General features: G+C 42.5%; 1 protein-coding gene across 1 annotated transcript in view; it reads right to left on the bottom strand.

Moving 5' to 3' along the window:
- Window positions 1-3,545: 3,545 nt before the first annotated feature.
- The window catches only part of ANKMY2 (ankyrin repeat and MYND domain containing 2), a 28,047-nt gene continuing 14,469 nt past the window's right edge, over window positions 3,546-17,123 (bottom strand). The window contains exons 4-10 of the mRNA XM_074986199.1: window positions 17,017-17,115; window positions 14,135-14,295; window positions 12,516-12,730; window positions 10,565-10,700; window positions 8,574-8,702; window positions 6,482-6,623; window positions 3,546-4,342 (exon numbers count right to left, since the gene is read on the bottom strand). Coding sequence (XP_074842300.1) covers window positions 4,119-4,342; window positions 6,482-6,623; window positions 8,574-8,702; window positions 10,565-10,700; window positions 12,516-12,730; window positions 14,135-14,295; window positions 17,017-17,115 — 1,106 coding nt within the window. The 3' untranslated portion in view covers window positions 3,546-4,118. The remainder of the gene's footprint in view (window positions 4,343-6,481; window positions 6,624-8,573; window positions 8,703-10,564; window positions 10,701-12,515; window positions 12,731-14,134; window positions 14,296-17,016; window positions 17,116-17,123) is intronic.

The following is a 17,123-nucleotide window of genomic DNA, read 5'->3' as shown; positions in this document are numbered from 1 at the left end:
TCCAGGCTGCCAGCCTGCCACACCTACACGCCCCGCTCCATCGCCAGCCAGTCCTGGAGCACCCTGGTCATCTCCTGCAAGACTGCCCAGCTGGCGGCTGTCTCCTCATCCCTGCAGTGTCATCTCTGGGAGGCCCTGCTGCAGCTGCAGGGGGATGCAGGCTGGGGCGATGGGGTGGCCTCCTGGCCCCCTGTGGCTCTGGCCTGCTTCAGTGGACTGTGGCGGCTTCCTGACAACGGACCTGTGGAGACAGATGGGGATGGCCCATGAGTGCTGGGCCCCAACCGGGGTGGGGGGCGCACTCTGCTCCTCTGGCCCCTAGAGACCTGCTGCCTGATGGCCCGTGAACCTCATGAGATCCCAGGTGCCCAGAAGTTCCTGCCTGGTGAGGGTGGGCCCATGTTCTGTCCCCCTCCCCTCTCCCCAGGCGTGTGGGCTGCAGGGCTGTTCTGGGGGGCTTGTGGAGGTGTCCCCAGCCCTTGTGACATCCTGCTCACCCCATACATACTGCTTGCTACCTCCTGGGACTTGCGCTCTTCTTGGTGTCCCAGAGAGGAGGATGATCCCTCCTCATCATCCTCAGTCTCAGTGGGATGCTCCCCACACGGGGCTCATGGTGCCGGAGGGGCCTGCCTCATCACTATCCATGGGGAAGGACCAGCCATGTTGACCAGATGCTTCAGGGTGGCCACCTCTCTTGGACCCAGGAGCCCATGCAGCTCCCTATAGTGGGGGCAGTGCAGGGGCCATGCCCCCAACTGGCTGGCAGCATCACAGACTTTGATGTATGTCCGCCTCAGCTCCTTGACCTTTATTTTGCTGCTGCTGCCAGTGAGGTTGGGGTGGCCTCAGGCCAGCCAGTCAAATGCCTCAGCATTCCTCTGCTGGGCGCTGGTTTGGAAAAGGACCTCCTCCTCCCCCCAGAGCAAGGAGGTCTTTCAGTTTGTCCTTGGTCCAGGAGAGTCCCCTCCTGACATGTCCCTTGCCTGGGTGCTACAAGCCCTTGGACTCCTCCTCTGGAGGCAGGGGGGGCGCACAGTGGTCCTGGCATCCTGCCACGGTGGCCAGCGGTGCAGAGGCTGTGTGGTGCGTTGAAGCAGGGCAGTCCAAGTGGGAGCTCACACTTGTGGCACAGTCTCAGCTTCCTGCCTAAGGTTGCCCGGAAGCTGGTTCATTTAAGGCAGCCAGCAGGGACCACAGAGCCCTGTCTGGGCTGACCAGTGTCTCCCTGTCCTCTGGCGGGGGTGGGGGGCACCTCCTTGGTGGACCCCTTACTTCAAAGTAAGGAGTGCAGAGCATCTACACATAATTTACTTCAAAGTTAAACTTCAAAGTAAGCCACTACTCCATTCCTGGGAATGGAGTAGTAACTTTGAATTTTGCCTCCCTTGCATCACAGTCAACTTCCAAGTAAATTTGTAGTGTAGACGCAGCCCAAGTGATCCAAACATTGGGTCTCTTCAGATAGTTTCCCCACAACTGCATTTCTTAAAAGTTGAGAGATTTTGGGAACCTCCACCTACCACTCTCTCCCCAGAATAGATGCCAAACTAGAGATCATTCCATCACAGTGCCCATAGCTCCAGGTTACCCCAACAGGGTGCATAGCACCCAGAAGCCCTTGGGAGAGATGAAATTTAAAGATTATTTCACAAAAGATTTTGTGTCGCCCATTTAATGCGTCACAAACCTCACATGCAGATACATGTAAGAAATTACACTGAGCGTGCCTGGACAGAGTAGTCTATAGGACTGTTAGTTTTCAAAGGAGTTTACCAGCCGCTTTGAGCTGCATTCCCAAGCAAGCCGACTCAAAGAAGACCCAGTCCCAGCAAACACGTTGGCCTGTAGGTTCTAAACTTTTACCTTGTTTTGGTTTTGAATGTAGTTATGTCCTAAAACCTATATTGTAAGCTGCACTTTTAAGTTAACATGGCCGCACTACAGTACTTGTATGAAGTGAAATGAAAAATACTATTTGGTTAATCATTTTCTGCAGTGCTAGTGTTTGTAATAAAAATAATGTGAGCACTGCATACTTGGTATTTGGTGTTGTAACAGAAACCAATATATCTGAAAGTGTAGCAAAAATTCAAACACAATGTATTTTAAGTGGCATTTTAGTGTCTAGCAGTTTGATTAAAACTTCAATAAATTTTAAATCATGTTTTTTTCTTTTTTAGTTAATTGGTGTGAGTTAACTGCAAATAGTTTACAGCCTTAAACTACACCTAACACAGATGGAACTCTCAGTGACTATTGGCAACTCCAGCGGAGGACAGTTAAAGTTTTGTAGGTGTTTATCTTAACCCCTAATTTCCCAAGTTTCAAAAGTTTGAATTTTGTGGAACTTGACACCCTAGAAGGGCACAAACAATCACACAGCAAACTCAACTCCATGTTAACAAGTTTCCTGCCATTTAATTAAATAGCATCTGATACATATGTATCGCTGCGATATCATTTCTTCCTCTGTCGACTAGGTACTCCTGTTTTCTCTATGTGAGACTTTTAAAGACCCACTCCTACACATTAATTAAGCATACTGATTACTGCAGCTCCAATTCTGCTACCTTTATACCGGTGAGTGGAGCCTTGCTTTGTGAACTGTTCCACTGACATAGTCTACCTGCAAAGATACATGTGAAGATAGCAGAATCAAAATATGCTGTTTTCAGGGTCAGACCTATACGCAGAAAATATCTGAGCACAATCTTGAACCTATTGCAGTCACTAGTAATTTTCCCATGAATTACAGTGGAGCAAGGGCTTCATCCTTTTGTCTTGTATAGCCAGCAAGCATGTGGTCAGTGCTTATCAAATATTTCATAAAACCTCAGTGTACTAGAAAGAAAACCTCTCTTTAAAAACTAAACTTAGAAACTATCCCCCTCCAGTCAACGTGAATGTTTAATATTAAAAAGTTGAGGTGCACCATTTCATTGATCTGTGATAGCTTGAATATCTTTGAAAAAATAATTGCCCACTTCACTTGGTTTCCTAAACAATCGGTGAATCACTTATCCTGAACAACCTGTCCCATTTTGCACTTAGCTTGGAGAGTCTGGTTACCTTCCCTGGGTCCAAAAAAAGAGCTCTGTGAAACATGGGGCTATGTCTAGATTGCAGAGAAGAGTCAGCAAAAGATAAGCAAATTGCAAATGCATTTGCCTAGCTTTTGCTGACAGTTCTGTCAGGAGAGGCTTTTCCAACATTTGGCCCATCCACATGGGGCCAAATGTCAGAAACACCCTGTCAAGACATCCCTTCTTCCTTACAGAATGAGGTGTCCAAGGATGTCGACAGAACACTCCTGACCGGCAGACCTCTGCCGACAGATATGTAGTCTGGACGCACGCTCTGTTAACAGAACTTCTTTTGACAGACGTTCCTTTGACAGATGCCTGTGGTCTAGACATAGCCCAAAACTGTGCCCCTTCCACCCGGGGAAGTTGATCCAATAAGAGATATCATCTCACCTAACTTGTCTCTCTGAACAAGTAGTCTATTTGAAACATACATTTCACAGTCAGTCAACTTTCACAGCTGAGTTAGTATCATTTAATGAAAATTGTCACAAAACAGACAAGTTATATATTGCTGTGCACTGACAGTGGAAACTAACTCATTACAGTAAAAAGTAGTGTTCAGAATCCAGATGAAGATTCTTAAAAAAAACAAAAGATGTTGTAAAGAGCTGTAAAGGAATTTAACTTCTAAACTATCTCAGTTTTATTTTTAATGCATATGGAGAAAAATCTTTAATTTACAAGGACAATCCAAATGATCTAAATGTTCTCACTTTACTAGCAAGTGGTTAATTTTCCACAGATGTTCATAGGTTTACTATACTTAATGTAAGTACAACCAGAGAGATATATGCAAATATATAGTATTGACCAGAGTATAAATAACTTGTCTTGACAATCTAACATGGAGTTTAAAGTATGTAATTATACTGGCCTAGTTTTTAAAACTTAGGAAAAATAAACATGTTATTTAACACAGGAAGTCTTTGCATATGCTAGGCAGTGAGGGCTATTCAACTTAGAATATGCTTCATGACACTGAAGTGCAGGAGTTTCAGTCAAGACACTTGTTTCTTGCCCACTGTCATTTTACTCCTCAGATTCTTGAATTTTTTGCACAGCAGTGTCAGCTAAGCTAGTCTCCCTTTCAGACTGACTGGAAGGATGAAGCTGTGGAGCCGCTGGCTCTTTATTAAGCACACTTTCCGCTGTCCTTTCAACTGCATGATTTGGATCCACTTCTTTGGTAACTTCTGGGTGATGGTCCGACTGTTGCTCACTTGTGGGACTAGGATTGGCTGCTTGTGCTTCATCTAATAAAAACAAAAAGATATACACATCTCACAAATCCCAACTTCAAACCACCTCGGAACACGTACACAAGAACAAACATTAAAACAAAATTAAATTAATTAATATCAAAACACTCTGACAAAGAACGAATGCACATAGAACAGACATCAAAAATCTCCAAATACACACACCTGGCAGCCAGCACTTTAATGGAGTGCGCCATTCTGTTAAAGACCTGAGAGTTTGTGTTCTACTGAAAAAGGACTTTAACAGCCATCTATAGAGGGAATGCTCAGAACCAACAGTCATATTCAATTTTGATACATTAACACTTGGTTTGAACAGGGACAGAAATTACCTGATCTGTTATAAGGACTCATATATGTTGATGTTTTACCTAACTCAGCTTCCTCATCCCACACCTCCACCCTGCTCTTCTGATGTGTCAACCTTGATGATAATTTTTCTGATATGTCAACCTTGATAATAATATTTGGACTTCTGTGCTTTATATATGGAGTCTGTTCTGGTATGGCTACGATCCGAAGTGGGTCTGTCCCACGAAAGCTCATCACCTAATAAATTATTTTTAGTCTTTAAAGTGCTACATGACTGCTTTTTTGTTTTGACAGAATACAGACTAACACAGCTCCCTCTAAGAACAAATATCGTTTATTCTTAAGTTTGAATTTGGCAAGTACTTTTTCTGTGTTTCACTGAGAAGTCTATTCACCTTGTTACTGCTATCAATAAGTTACTTAAAATTTATTCTCTTAAGAGTAATAAGGAAGAAGGGCTACATTAAGTGACCTCAGACACTGGAGTTCTGCCTAGGAAGATGTTAAGTTACATAGGGGAAAACCTTGGTTACTTCACTCAAAAGGTTCCCATGACACTCAATCTTTAATAATGATATTTTGTCTTATTATGACTGTTGTAACTGACACATGCTATTATGATACTAGGTGACTAGGTTAACATAGTGCCCTACACTTCAATCAAACTCTTCATACTTACACTAGTATTTCAAGCAATGGGAAACCAGAGCATGACTGACTGATGCCAAGAAAAACTTCTGTAATTTAAGAGAGAGCTTATGAAGATTTGTGAGAAAAGTGGCAAATGCAAGTTTGCATAAGAGACTGTTACGTCTAACAGAGAACCTCCGTCTATTAAGAATCAAGCTGAATTCCAAAAAAATGTTTGTTAGCATACGCTACCCTGATCATTATTATTTTGACCAGGCTGAAAGGAGCCCAATGTTATTCTTAACGTTCGAAAAGGGGTTTTAGGGAAAAGCATATTTGGCTTGTCCAAATGAAGTAGTTCGGGCATTGTTTACAACTGCCTGATACTCTAATAACTGCCCTGTATTAATACTTTCACAGCCCAACTGAGAGGTACTCTCCTATTAATAAACAGACATGACATACCACCTGTATTTTATAACTGCCTATAACAAAGTTCAAACATGTAAAGTAGTGATAATAAATGGGAGGGGGGCTAGGAGACAGGAACCAAGAATGAGCCATGTGTATGACACTTCATCAGGGATTTTTCTTTTGAATTACATACAGAAAAATTATTTTGGAGGAAGGGTGTCAGGCATTTACTCTTTTGCAAGATCTTAAGAGTTTGTCCTTTTGCTAGCGCTCATAAGGATGGGAAAAAAACCCACCAAAACAATACACCAAATAAGCACTCCCATGCAAGCTCACAAAAGAGTTCCTTGTTCTGCTCCCCATTCCCACAATGTAGTAAATAATTAACTTATGAGTTATCCATTTGGACAGTGTGTTAGTGTGTGGGGTAGCTGCTGCTTTGTTTTTATTAATCAGCTTGCCACATGGTTTTCCAATTATACAGCAAAATAGTGTGAGGTTTTTTTTTGTTTTTTTTTTTTTTTTTTTTAAAATCAGAGCTTGAGGACTTTGAAACAGCAAAGTTCGAATTATTGGTGCCTTAGTGTACTCAAAAGTCATGTGTATTTCTGTTATTGTATTCTGTTATGCATTCCAACAATTAATGGAATTTTTTTCTACCAAACAAGAGAGTCTATTAAACATCACTTAATGCACGCAGTAACAATTTACATTTGCTTCTTGTAGGATTTGTTAAAGCACGATTAATTTTAAGTTAGCAAAACAGTAGATTCTAACCTCTCTCTTGCTTTTTTTCTTGTCTCCGTTTTTCTTTGGCAGCTTCTAGCTCTTGCTTCTCATGAATGTCCTTCAGCATCTTACATACTTTTTTGTGGGTAAACCAATGTATTTTTTGGCAGTTCTGGTCACAATAAATAACCTGAAAGTTTCCACAGGCATTACTTCACCTTCATTTAAAAGGGGCAGTACAACAGTTTAATTTTACAAGAAGATAAAGCTACATGTTTAATTCAGAATACTGGAATAATACGTTACACACCTTAAGAATGTTTATTTGAAATTACAATTTTAAACAGTTAATAAAGTCACATGGTATGGGTATTCTATACAGTATGTCAAAAGGAAACCATTGTTCTATTGTAATTAATTTAGGAAATCCCCATCATACGGCAAACAACATCGTCTAACCCACACAGAATTATTTAAAGCCCCAAATAAGGCTACTGTTTGGAGTCAAAGATACCCGTACCACAAGCAGGTACTTTGCATCAAACAAGCCTGAGCATACAGGGGCTTTTCTCAAGAGCTATAATTACCGGTAAGTAACCTTCCTTTTCCAGACTGGCAGTAATACATTCACAGATTACAAGACCGGGAGGTGCCTCCATTGTGATCATCTAACAGGTTGAACCACCCTAATCCAGCCCTCTCTTGTCGGTTAACATCTGTAATCCAGCATGATTTTAGTTAGCCAGACAACTACTTATCATAGGTATGGCCAAGTTTCCCATGGTCCCATAAAGTTTGTTTACAGTCACCAGTCCTGGTTCTCAGTGTTCTGTGCTGTTATTTAGCTTTAAATTTACTGCAAATGTCTTCTACAAGCCCAGTATTCAGTGGAAGTGTTGGTAAGGCTGACAGACAATATTGACCTCCCTTGGTCTGGCAAATTCTCTTGTTCACGACCGGTCATGTCCCAAGAATGGTTGACGAGAAAGGTTTAACTTCCTAACAAATTTCACAGTTCATTTTGGTCAATTTCACAGTCATAGGCTTTTTTAACACTGTAAATTTAATTTCAGCTGCTTAAATATGAATTTTCCAGTGGTATGACTGTGGGGGTCCTGACCAGTGTTGCCTGTAAGGTGCATGCAGAAGAGACTGAGATGTTGCCCAGCTGAATAGCAGAGTGCCTACAGCTAGTTTTTCTCTTTTTCCTGGTGGTGGTGCACATTTGCAGATGCCTATGCCTCGAGCAGAATAACTTTTATTTGCACTATGTCTGGAAAAGATTAGAGGGAACAGCGATCATGACCCTAAAGAGAATGGATGTGGGGGTGCCACAAGGTTGTACGTGGGGGCTGTAGTTCTGCTGCATTTCAGACCTGGGCTACTGGCTGGGAGCTCAGCTCTGAAGACACAGCCACCATCACTAGCTGCATAGATGGAGATCATGATATGGCATTGCCACCCTTACTTCTGCACTACTGCCTTTAGAGCTTGGCCTTCCGTTAGCAGTGGCCACACTCTCACCACCCAGCTCTGCCAACAGCAGTGCAGAAGTAAGAGTGGCAGGGTATGATATTGAAACCCTTACTTCTGTGCAGCTGCTGGTGGGGCACTACCTTCAAAGCTGGGTGCTCAGTCAACAGATGCCACTGTCTAGCCACCCAGCACAAGAGGCTGCACAGAAGGGTGACAATACTGCAACCTCCCCTGCCCCCCAAACTAACCTTGCAACCCCATTCAGCTTAATTTTGGGTCAGGACCACCAATGTGAGAAACACAGATCTCCCCTTTCAAATCTGTGTTGTATAGGGTAAATGCACACAGACCAGAATTCAAGGGAAGACAGCAGATTTCACAATTTGAGATGCATTTTTCATGCGTGTGTATTTGGTAGGGCCCTATGTATAGCCCAGGTCACAGAACTTCTCCAAATAATTTCAAGGGTGGCTGTTTTTCTAGAAAAAAATGTAATCTTGATTTAAAAATTGTTAAAGATAGAGAATCCACTTCAACTCTTGGTAAACTGTCCCAATGGTTAATTAGTCTCACTATTAAAATTGTGCATATTTCCAGTCTGAATTTATCTCCCTTCAACTTCCCATGACATTAATCTTTTTAAACACCAATTACATTGTCTTACCATTTTACATACTGAACATCTTTTGTCTGCTCCCTTTTCCCCACAGGTTGTACAGAATTCAGCATCCACAAAGCCCACTTGGCCAGTAATGGCTTGCGTAAGTACAGAAAAAGCAGTAGGATCAGAGCCCTGAGGAAAGGGGAAAGAGTTGGGCAATAAGGAGGAAAAAATATCATTTAAAGACTATAAAAATGACATGTCTGTTTAGCAACAAGTTTTGGCAGTTCATAACTTAAGAGCAAGACGCCTGGTGGCTCAATGCATTTTCACTAAATAAGTTTCTGTTGTAACAACAGGAATAGAAAACTTATCATGTGAACTCAGCTCTAATGCAGGGCCTTCCACTAGCATCAGAGAGAGACTCCTCTTGCCATTAACATACTTGAATGTTGCATGTCTTCCAACACTCTAGGCTGAATACTTGCTACTTGGATGTCTGCAGAACCTATCTGGTATTTTAAAAGATTCCTTCTCCTTCAACAAGTGCAAGCAGTAGCCATCACTGTATGCCACTTTGGTAATTTTACGAAAGCGTTAATTCTTTTTGGAAAAATACCAACATAGGGGAAAGAGAAGGGCAAACCAAATAATTTGTTCTGGCTAAAAAGGAAATCTAAAACCATTAAAGATGGTAATCTCTAAGTAAAAGGTCGACATTGAATCTGCATAATTGTGCATGCCTAAGATCAAGAACTCCTGGACAAATGTAACTCACAGCACAGATTCTTCTAAAACTTTAGAGGTATACTCAAAAAAGTCAACCTAGTGCCATGAAACAGACTATTTTCTTTATGAAGAGAGGCAGTAGGGAGGAAGAGGCTGGTAGGAACAGAGAAAAGTAGAACAAACAACGAAAAAATGTTTGCTGTTAGTATGCCTTAAACAGTTTAAAAGCAATATATGAACATTTGAATCATGACACTGCCTTTCGTTCTGATCTAAATAAGTTGTATGGATTCCTACTGTCAGAATTAACCTGAAGGACAGTCAAATTAATTGGATCCCTGTAAAATGCAGATTATTTTCAATTCATTAAACTGTGGAACAGTTGTGTTAAGCTTGCAATAATTTAATTTTGACACCTGTACTGCATAGGTTTCAGAAACAGATGATGTGCTTTCCTCCGAAAAATAACTCTTGTTCAAACTTATAAACCAATTAAAATATTCTTTAAAGAGTCTCGTAAGAGCCTTATATGGGAAGATGTGAAGTTTGTTCTTCCACTAGCTATCCATGGCACTGGACACAAACAGCTGTTCATTTTGCTTTTTCCGCTTGCAAAGGCGCCTTCAAAGATACTTTTCGTCCAAGTTACCATCAGCTATTACCATCCATTTCTGGCTCATTGGAAATCATGGTTGCAAAAGTCTCAGGAGATCCTGTGGCCCTTCTTCCCCTTGCTGTTTTGCCCAAGTGCAGGATAAAGCTATTAAGTTACCTAAAAACACCAATTTATTTATGGAGCAAGAGCTCCGCCCCCCAAAAATGGAGAGAAATACAAAGTGCTGGCATCAGAATATTTTGCTCTAGGCTTCTGATGTTAAGGTTATTAATAATGATCCATCTCAAAGCCACAGCAGGGAAACAAACACAAATGTCAGAGTTCAGAACTTCTTCTGTATTTGGTACAGAAGTCCCTAGAATTGCTAACTTTTTTTTAAAAAACAAGGGGTCCTGCAGCTTCTTTTAGACTAACAGAAATGTATGAACATAAGCTTTCGTGGGCAAAGACCCACTTTGTCAGATGCAGGTGACAAACATTTCTGTTAGTCTATAAGGTGCCACAGGACCCCTTGTTGCTTTTGCAGATCCAGAGTAACATGGCTACCCCTCTGATACTTGACTTTTTTTAATATATCGGGGACAGTCAAAACTTTTGCATAGTAGAGGACACAAGGACACAAAGACACATTAAATTCAACTGAATATCAGGGTTTTACTAAGTTAATCTTTTTACAAAATAGCACTTATTTGATTAATGACACACTTACAATTTCAACAGGAGCAATACTTCTCACCAGCTGCTGGAGCAAGGTAGCTTCACAGTATGGAAACTTTCGAATGCACTCTCTGATGAGCTTCTCTTGATACACAGGAAAACCATCGGTATCTCTGCCTTTCAACAGACTGAACATTTTAAAGGAAAAGTTGACTGAAAATGCATTAGCACCTAATGATTATTGTTTCCTAACAAGCATGGTCCAGGCTGTTATTTATTCCACTGTTCTCTTGGCTTGCTTCCTCATACAGCAACCTTATGCTAAGGTTCAGATTCAAAGTAATTTCTGCAGTGTCAAAGGCACAACAAAATTAAGAATCCAAACAAAGATATTTGTATATAACTACACAACAATTTTGGAAGTATAAAATAATAATTACAGCTAATTTTTGAAACTTAGAGCCACTGCATTTCAACGACTGAGCCCAGTATCAACAATGCCAGTCGCAGACCTTAGAGAGGCTTTGCTTAAATATATAAGACACTGAAATCCTGTTCTTGTTTAAAATCCTGTTAGCAATACCAAATTATTGCCCTGATTTTAAGTAGAGCTATCTTGTTGCTTCTTTATTTCTTTAATCACTGCTGGATTAATTGAATATTCTGGAGACCAGGTTCTAGCCAGTTTTCAGACACTCCTACACATCCTTTGAAGTCAGTGGGAACTCCAGATGCTTTATACCAAAGTTGAGCACCTAAATCAAAACAGCTTGTCGGCATTAGGCACAAGACTTACAAACTCAACTGACTTAGAAGCAAGATGGCCACTGGCTTTAAATGGGACCTTTGCCTGCTAGAGTGTATGCTGCCGAGCAGAGCGGTGAAAACAACATCGTCACAGGTGACCTTTGCTATAAACTTGAAAGTATAGCTCCCATTACTCTTATACAGTAAACCCGTGAAATGCATGATTTCGAGTTGTGCTCAATTAGCATTAACGAGAGTTAAGCGCAACTCAAAATCCTGCTCCCCCTGGCCTGGCTCAACCCCCGCTGGCCCTGGCTCAAACCTCCCATGGTCCAACTCATCACCCCTGTGCGTGGCCCTGGCTCAACCTACCCCCACCCCTTGGCCCAGCTCACCAACCCTGAGCATGGCTCTGGTTCAACGGGGCACCCCCCCGCTGGTCCGGCTCAACATCCCCCGCAGCACAGCTCACCATGCAAGCATGGCTCCAGCTCCCCACCCCCTGCACACATGCCTCTGGCTCAATGCCCCCACCCTGACTCAACCCCTGGTGTATAGGACCTGTTCAACACCCCCCCACCCCGCAGCCCCAGCTTATTCCCCCCCCACACCACGTATGGCCCTAGCTCAACTCCACTCCCACCCATCCTCTGCAGCCCTAACCCCCTCACCCTCCTGCAACCCCCTCCCACCGTTCCAACCCACCGCCAGGCTTAACCCTCCCCAACTGACCCACCCCCAGGACTTAGGAGCTCCAGGTGCTCCTGCTATTTCCTCTGCTGCAGAATGTGTGTTCCGCCAGGGAATAAAGCTGCCCCTGACTTATGCAAAATTAAGTTACACAAGGCTGTGTGGGAGCGCAGCCCTTGTGTAACTTGAGGAACTACTGTATACCCCTGAACACACCACTTACCCTTCTGGTGCTCCAGAGCATTCAGGACCATTGCTAAGTCAGTTTTACCCACCCACTCATGTGCCCTATGGGGTATTCAGTGCTGATGACTGCATCCTTCTTTGCACTGTATGAGTACTGGATTCTTTTTGTATATTAGATAAGAGATCAGGGCTCTGCTGAACAATGCTAAACTGAAGCCTTTCAAACAATGCAATTTAATCTTGGTAGTTTTTAAACCACAAAAGCCCAACTAGCCCATGCCATAACACCACTTCATCCCAACAGAGGATTATGTTCTATATGTATAAAATTAGTTCATGTGTAGACTTCCAGACTACTCAAATTCCGTATAAACATGTACCTTTTGATTAATCCATCCAGTTTATCCTCTCGCTCTTTGAGAAAATTAATACATTTCTGGAAGATGCAACTGATATAGTGCATTTTAATAGCCAGCACTTCATTCATCTCTCTCTGCTTCATGCATTTCTCACAAATCAGATTCAGCACGCTGTAGCATTTAAGCAGTGCCTGTACTTCTGCCAATAGGGGGTTCTCTTTGACCAGCAGCACAATCTACAGGGAACAGTGAAAAGATTTCAAGGTACTGACATAAGGGTTACATGTATGAAAATAGCTCACTTAAGTATGACTTCTAATGCTCTTCCATTTTCAGTCTATTTTCCCTTCCTACGTTGTGCTCACTTTACTTGCTATTAATTACTGAATAATAAATATACTCTAATTCATAGTTGCTGTTGGCATACAGCATCCTCACCAGATGTGGTACAGCTGCAGAGATACAGTGCATCAAGTACAGACCTAAGTCTGATCAGTAACAGAGAGAATACAGACTAGCATGGCTACCTAACAAAACAAAACAGCAGTCCAGTAGCACTTTAAAGACTAACAGAAGAATTTATTAGCTGATGAGCTTTTGTGGGACAGACCCAGACTGAAGAAGTGGGTCTGTCCCACAACAGCTCATCCCCTAATAAATTATTTTGTTAGTCTTTAAAGTGCTACATGACTGCTTTTTCTGAGACTGATCAGTAATTGCAAATATATCTAAAAAAGGAAAAGTTACACTGTAAATTATTTAAATTCTGTTGCATCTCAAAGCATTATAGTGGGAGTTGGGGGCAACTCAGTGATTATCTTGGCCAAACACCCCCCTCTTTCAGGTCCACGTACAAGGAGATGGCATTGCGCGATAAGAGATTTAGTTAACTTAGGGAAAGAGTGTAGTAAATAGGACTGTTAATACGTTGAACTAAACACTTTCAAAAGTACGTGCTCAAGCTGTACATAATTACCTGCTTTCACATGCCACAGATAGCAGAATTGTACCTATTTCATATTTTAAATGCATCTGAAAACTATATATCTAACTTTCAACAGTAAGCTGCAGGAATTTAGAACTACTTATTTCCTGACCTACACATAGAAAAGACAAGTAAGATACAGGGGAGGTGACGGGGCAGACAGGTAAAAAATGCAAGTCTGTTACACCTATGTTCAGAAGTCACAGCAACAGACATTACAGCAGTGGAATAGTGATTAAAGGAAAAAGTAGACAGACATCTGCTGTGACAAGAGTTCAAACAGCAAGTTAGTATTAAGACTGTGTTTTGCCTGAACTTTTCATTAAAAGAATGAAGGAAATGTAAAATGCTTTAAGTATTTAGTTGAAGAATAATGATCAATCTGTGCGACCAGAGATGTGAGCTGCTTGACTTTCCTGTACCATACAAAATCTCATGTTGTTTCGCATGAGCATCAAGTATAAATCATAGTACTGCAATAAGATGATTGGTGTCTCAGATTTAATACGAATTATGGGCCAGATTTTGCCACCTCTACTGATTTTGAAGATCACTTTATTTTGCAAGTAACTCCCTTGCTCTCAATAAGAGAATTCTCAACACAATTGCAGAATGTGGTCCTATGCTAGAAAACTAGATGTACACATTACTGCACCTTAACAGGATGCAAGTTTGTAGTAGTAATAATTTTGTGAAGAGGCCCAGCTAACTTTGCTGGTAATTTTGGTTCTTTATCTAGTCCTTGTGGCTTAGTATAGTAGTCTAGTCTTTCCCGGGGAAAGAAGTTGTTGATGATGGTCACACAATCATGTTGACCTAAAGAAAAAACAAACAAAAAAACCATTAAGAGTGAAAATTAAATTTAGTTATTACTTGCCCCCATCCCTCACAGGAGCTGGCCTACCACAACTTTTTACTTTATGCAGTAAACAAGTACTTGTAAAATGTCTTCCTACAGGGGCACAGGAGGAGCAGCCTAATTTCTTCTCCAAGTTCCTTTAATGATTTTAAGTATCGGAGGGGTAGCCGTGTTAGTCTGGATCTGTAACAGCAACGAAGGGTCCTGTGGCACCTTACAGACTAACAGAAAAGTTTTGAGCATGAGCTTTCGTGAGCATCTGAAGAAGTGAGTCTGTGCTCACGAAAGCTGATGCTCAAAACTTTTATGTCAGTCTATAAGGTGCCACAGGACCCTTCATTGCTGTTTAATGATTTTATGATTAAGCCATGAGCACATTCAGTACTCCTCTCAATAGTCCCTATGCATTTTCTTATTCAGAAATAAACAGGGGTCTGCCATATTGGTGTCAGTAGATTTTCAAGGAAGCTCTGTTGTTACTCATTTTAAGAGAATACTCTATTCACAGAAGTGGGTCAGAGCATTGACTGTAGGATGTACATGATGCAAGTAATTAAAAAGGGACCTTTCTCCAGTCTAAGATGCATTAGTAGAGTTCACCAATATAAGGTTCAGAGAAAAGACAAGACACTGCTTATTGGACCTGGACATCATCAATATCAGGACTTAGAGCACTGGTTAATTTATGAGAAAGGAAAAGGTAACCAGTGAAACTACTTCTGGACAGAAGAAAAAGCATTCTATTAATATTCTGTACTGGGATGACACATAACTTATCTCAAAGCATTTTACAAAGATGCATAAGGATCTCAACTTGACAGATGGGAAAACAAAGGCAAAAGAGTGGCTTTGTGCTTGCCCAAATATGGAGCCCCTCACAGATACAAAATTTGTATCTGCATCCACAACTGCATCTGCAAAAACGAGCCATAGAAATCCATAAGCATCCGCATCCATGGATGTAGCTGTAGATATGCGCAAACATACAGGGTTCTAAGAACAAAATTTGTATCTGCATCCATAAAAATGAGCTACCGATATCCACATCCACAGATGTGAAATGGATATCCACAGATTTGCAGGCTCAGCCCAAAGAGAGAGAGTGCAAATCAGAGGTGGAAAGAGATCCCAGGGCTACAGTATACTGCTGTAATCATCAGAAAATAACGCTTGCTATACAAGGGGTAGGGAACCCCCGGGTCATGGTCAGAATCCAGACCACAGCTTGACTCAATCCAGTCTCTGAAGCTTGGGGCTCCCCTTCCCAGCATTCAGCACATGGCAGGTGGTGAGGCTGGGATAGGCAGGGGGAGAGTCCTGAGCCTCAAGGGCTGGAGTCAAGCAAGCCAGGGCTGGATCTGGCTCAGACTCTGCCTGGTGGGGACACGTAGTAGCAGCACCACCACTACCGCTTCTCATCCCCCAACTGGGAAACAGCAGCATAACGCTGCCTGTAGAGAGGCTTCCTCATCTGCTCTGATGAGCTGGAATTCCAGCCAATCAGAGCAGTAGAGAGGGCTGTGCCTGAGAATGCCGGGGACAAGCCTCTCCAGGAAGCTTTTCTCCACATTGCTGTTCTTGCAGCTGGTGGATGGGGCAGGGGAGTTGGGGGAGGATTGGCACCTGTAAGTGCCCTCCCCTGGCATCCCAGCTCTTGCACCTTTCTTCTGCCCAGACACCCCCACCGTCCTCCTGTACATACCCCCACGCTCAGCCTGCTCCTGCACCCCACTCCCACACTACTCCTGCACCCTCCCTCCCAGTATCCCCATCCACCATCGTCAGCTTCTTCCCGCACTATCCTTTCCACCCAGATCCCCACTCTCAGCCTCTTCCTGCACCTTCCCTCCTGGACCTCATACCTGCTCCCCAGCAGCTGCCTTCCACCAGCTGAGTCCTGAAACCCGCCTCCATGCCACTTTTAGTCCCACCCTGGGCCCTTAGAAGAGTTACTGTGGCCTGGGAGAAGCCATGAACCTCATTTTCCCCTTCTCCACCCTCCACCTGTGTTGCTGGGACATGAGGGGTGTCAGTCAGAAGCCACATCAGTGAGGGTGTGTGTGGAGGATTTTTTTTTTTTGCTTGTCTTTTAAGCGGGCACCCCCAACTGATTTTTCAGTGGATCAGTGGTCCTGACACAAAAAAGGTTCCCCATGTCTGCGTTAGACATTTCTAACACCACGGGGAAATATATCCCGTTGTTTGTTTTTTTTTTAATAGGCAGGAAAGCTGAGCAGAGGGTGAAGTGACTCATCCACAGAAAGTCAGTGGCAAAATGTACATTAGAATTGAAGATCTGGTTCCATTCCCCCTTTGCACTCCTCCAGACTGAGTAGTGGCTATTCAGAGTTCCTTAAAGCTGAAACACATACCTTTATTTCAGACATCTTAAGCACTTCCCAGTCTGTCTGAAAAATGATGACCCAGGGCAATTTACACACTTCTAGCACAGTAGCAACTATCTTTGCAGATTTCAGCAGAGTGGAGGCTCACAGATATCCTAACACTGTTGAGAATGAAGTCTGACTGCTGGCTCACTATAGGAAGAGACATGGGATAAAATCTAATCTTCTTTTAATCAATTAATGCAGAATGTGAAATAGTTTTTCTTGGAGAAACATTTTAATTCACCAAACTACATAAAATTATGTGAAAATTATGAGATAATTTCAATTTACCCACAAAGGCAGCCATCTGAGCTGCTGTCCTTCCCACAGAGTTGACAACATCAGTGTCTGCTCCAGCCTCTAGCATCATTCGGGTGATTTCTTTGCTGCCTGTATTT

Source organism: Carettochelys insculpta, chromosome 2 (genome assembly GCF_033958435.1).
Source record: "Carettochelys insculpta isolate YL-2023 chromosome 2, ASM3395843v1, whole genome shotgun sequence".
Taxonomy (NCBI): domain Eukaryota; kingdom Metazoa; phylum Chordata; order Testudines; family Carettochelyidae; genus Carettochelys; species Carettochelys insculpta.
The sequence above is the reverse complement of the archived record's forward strand: the minus strand, read 5'-3'. Positions and strand labels throughout refer to the sequence as shown.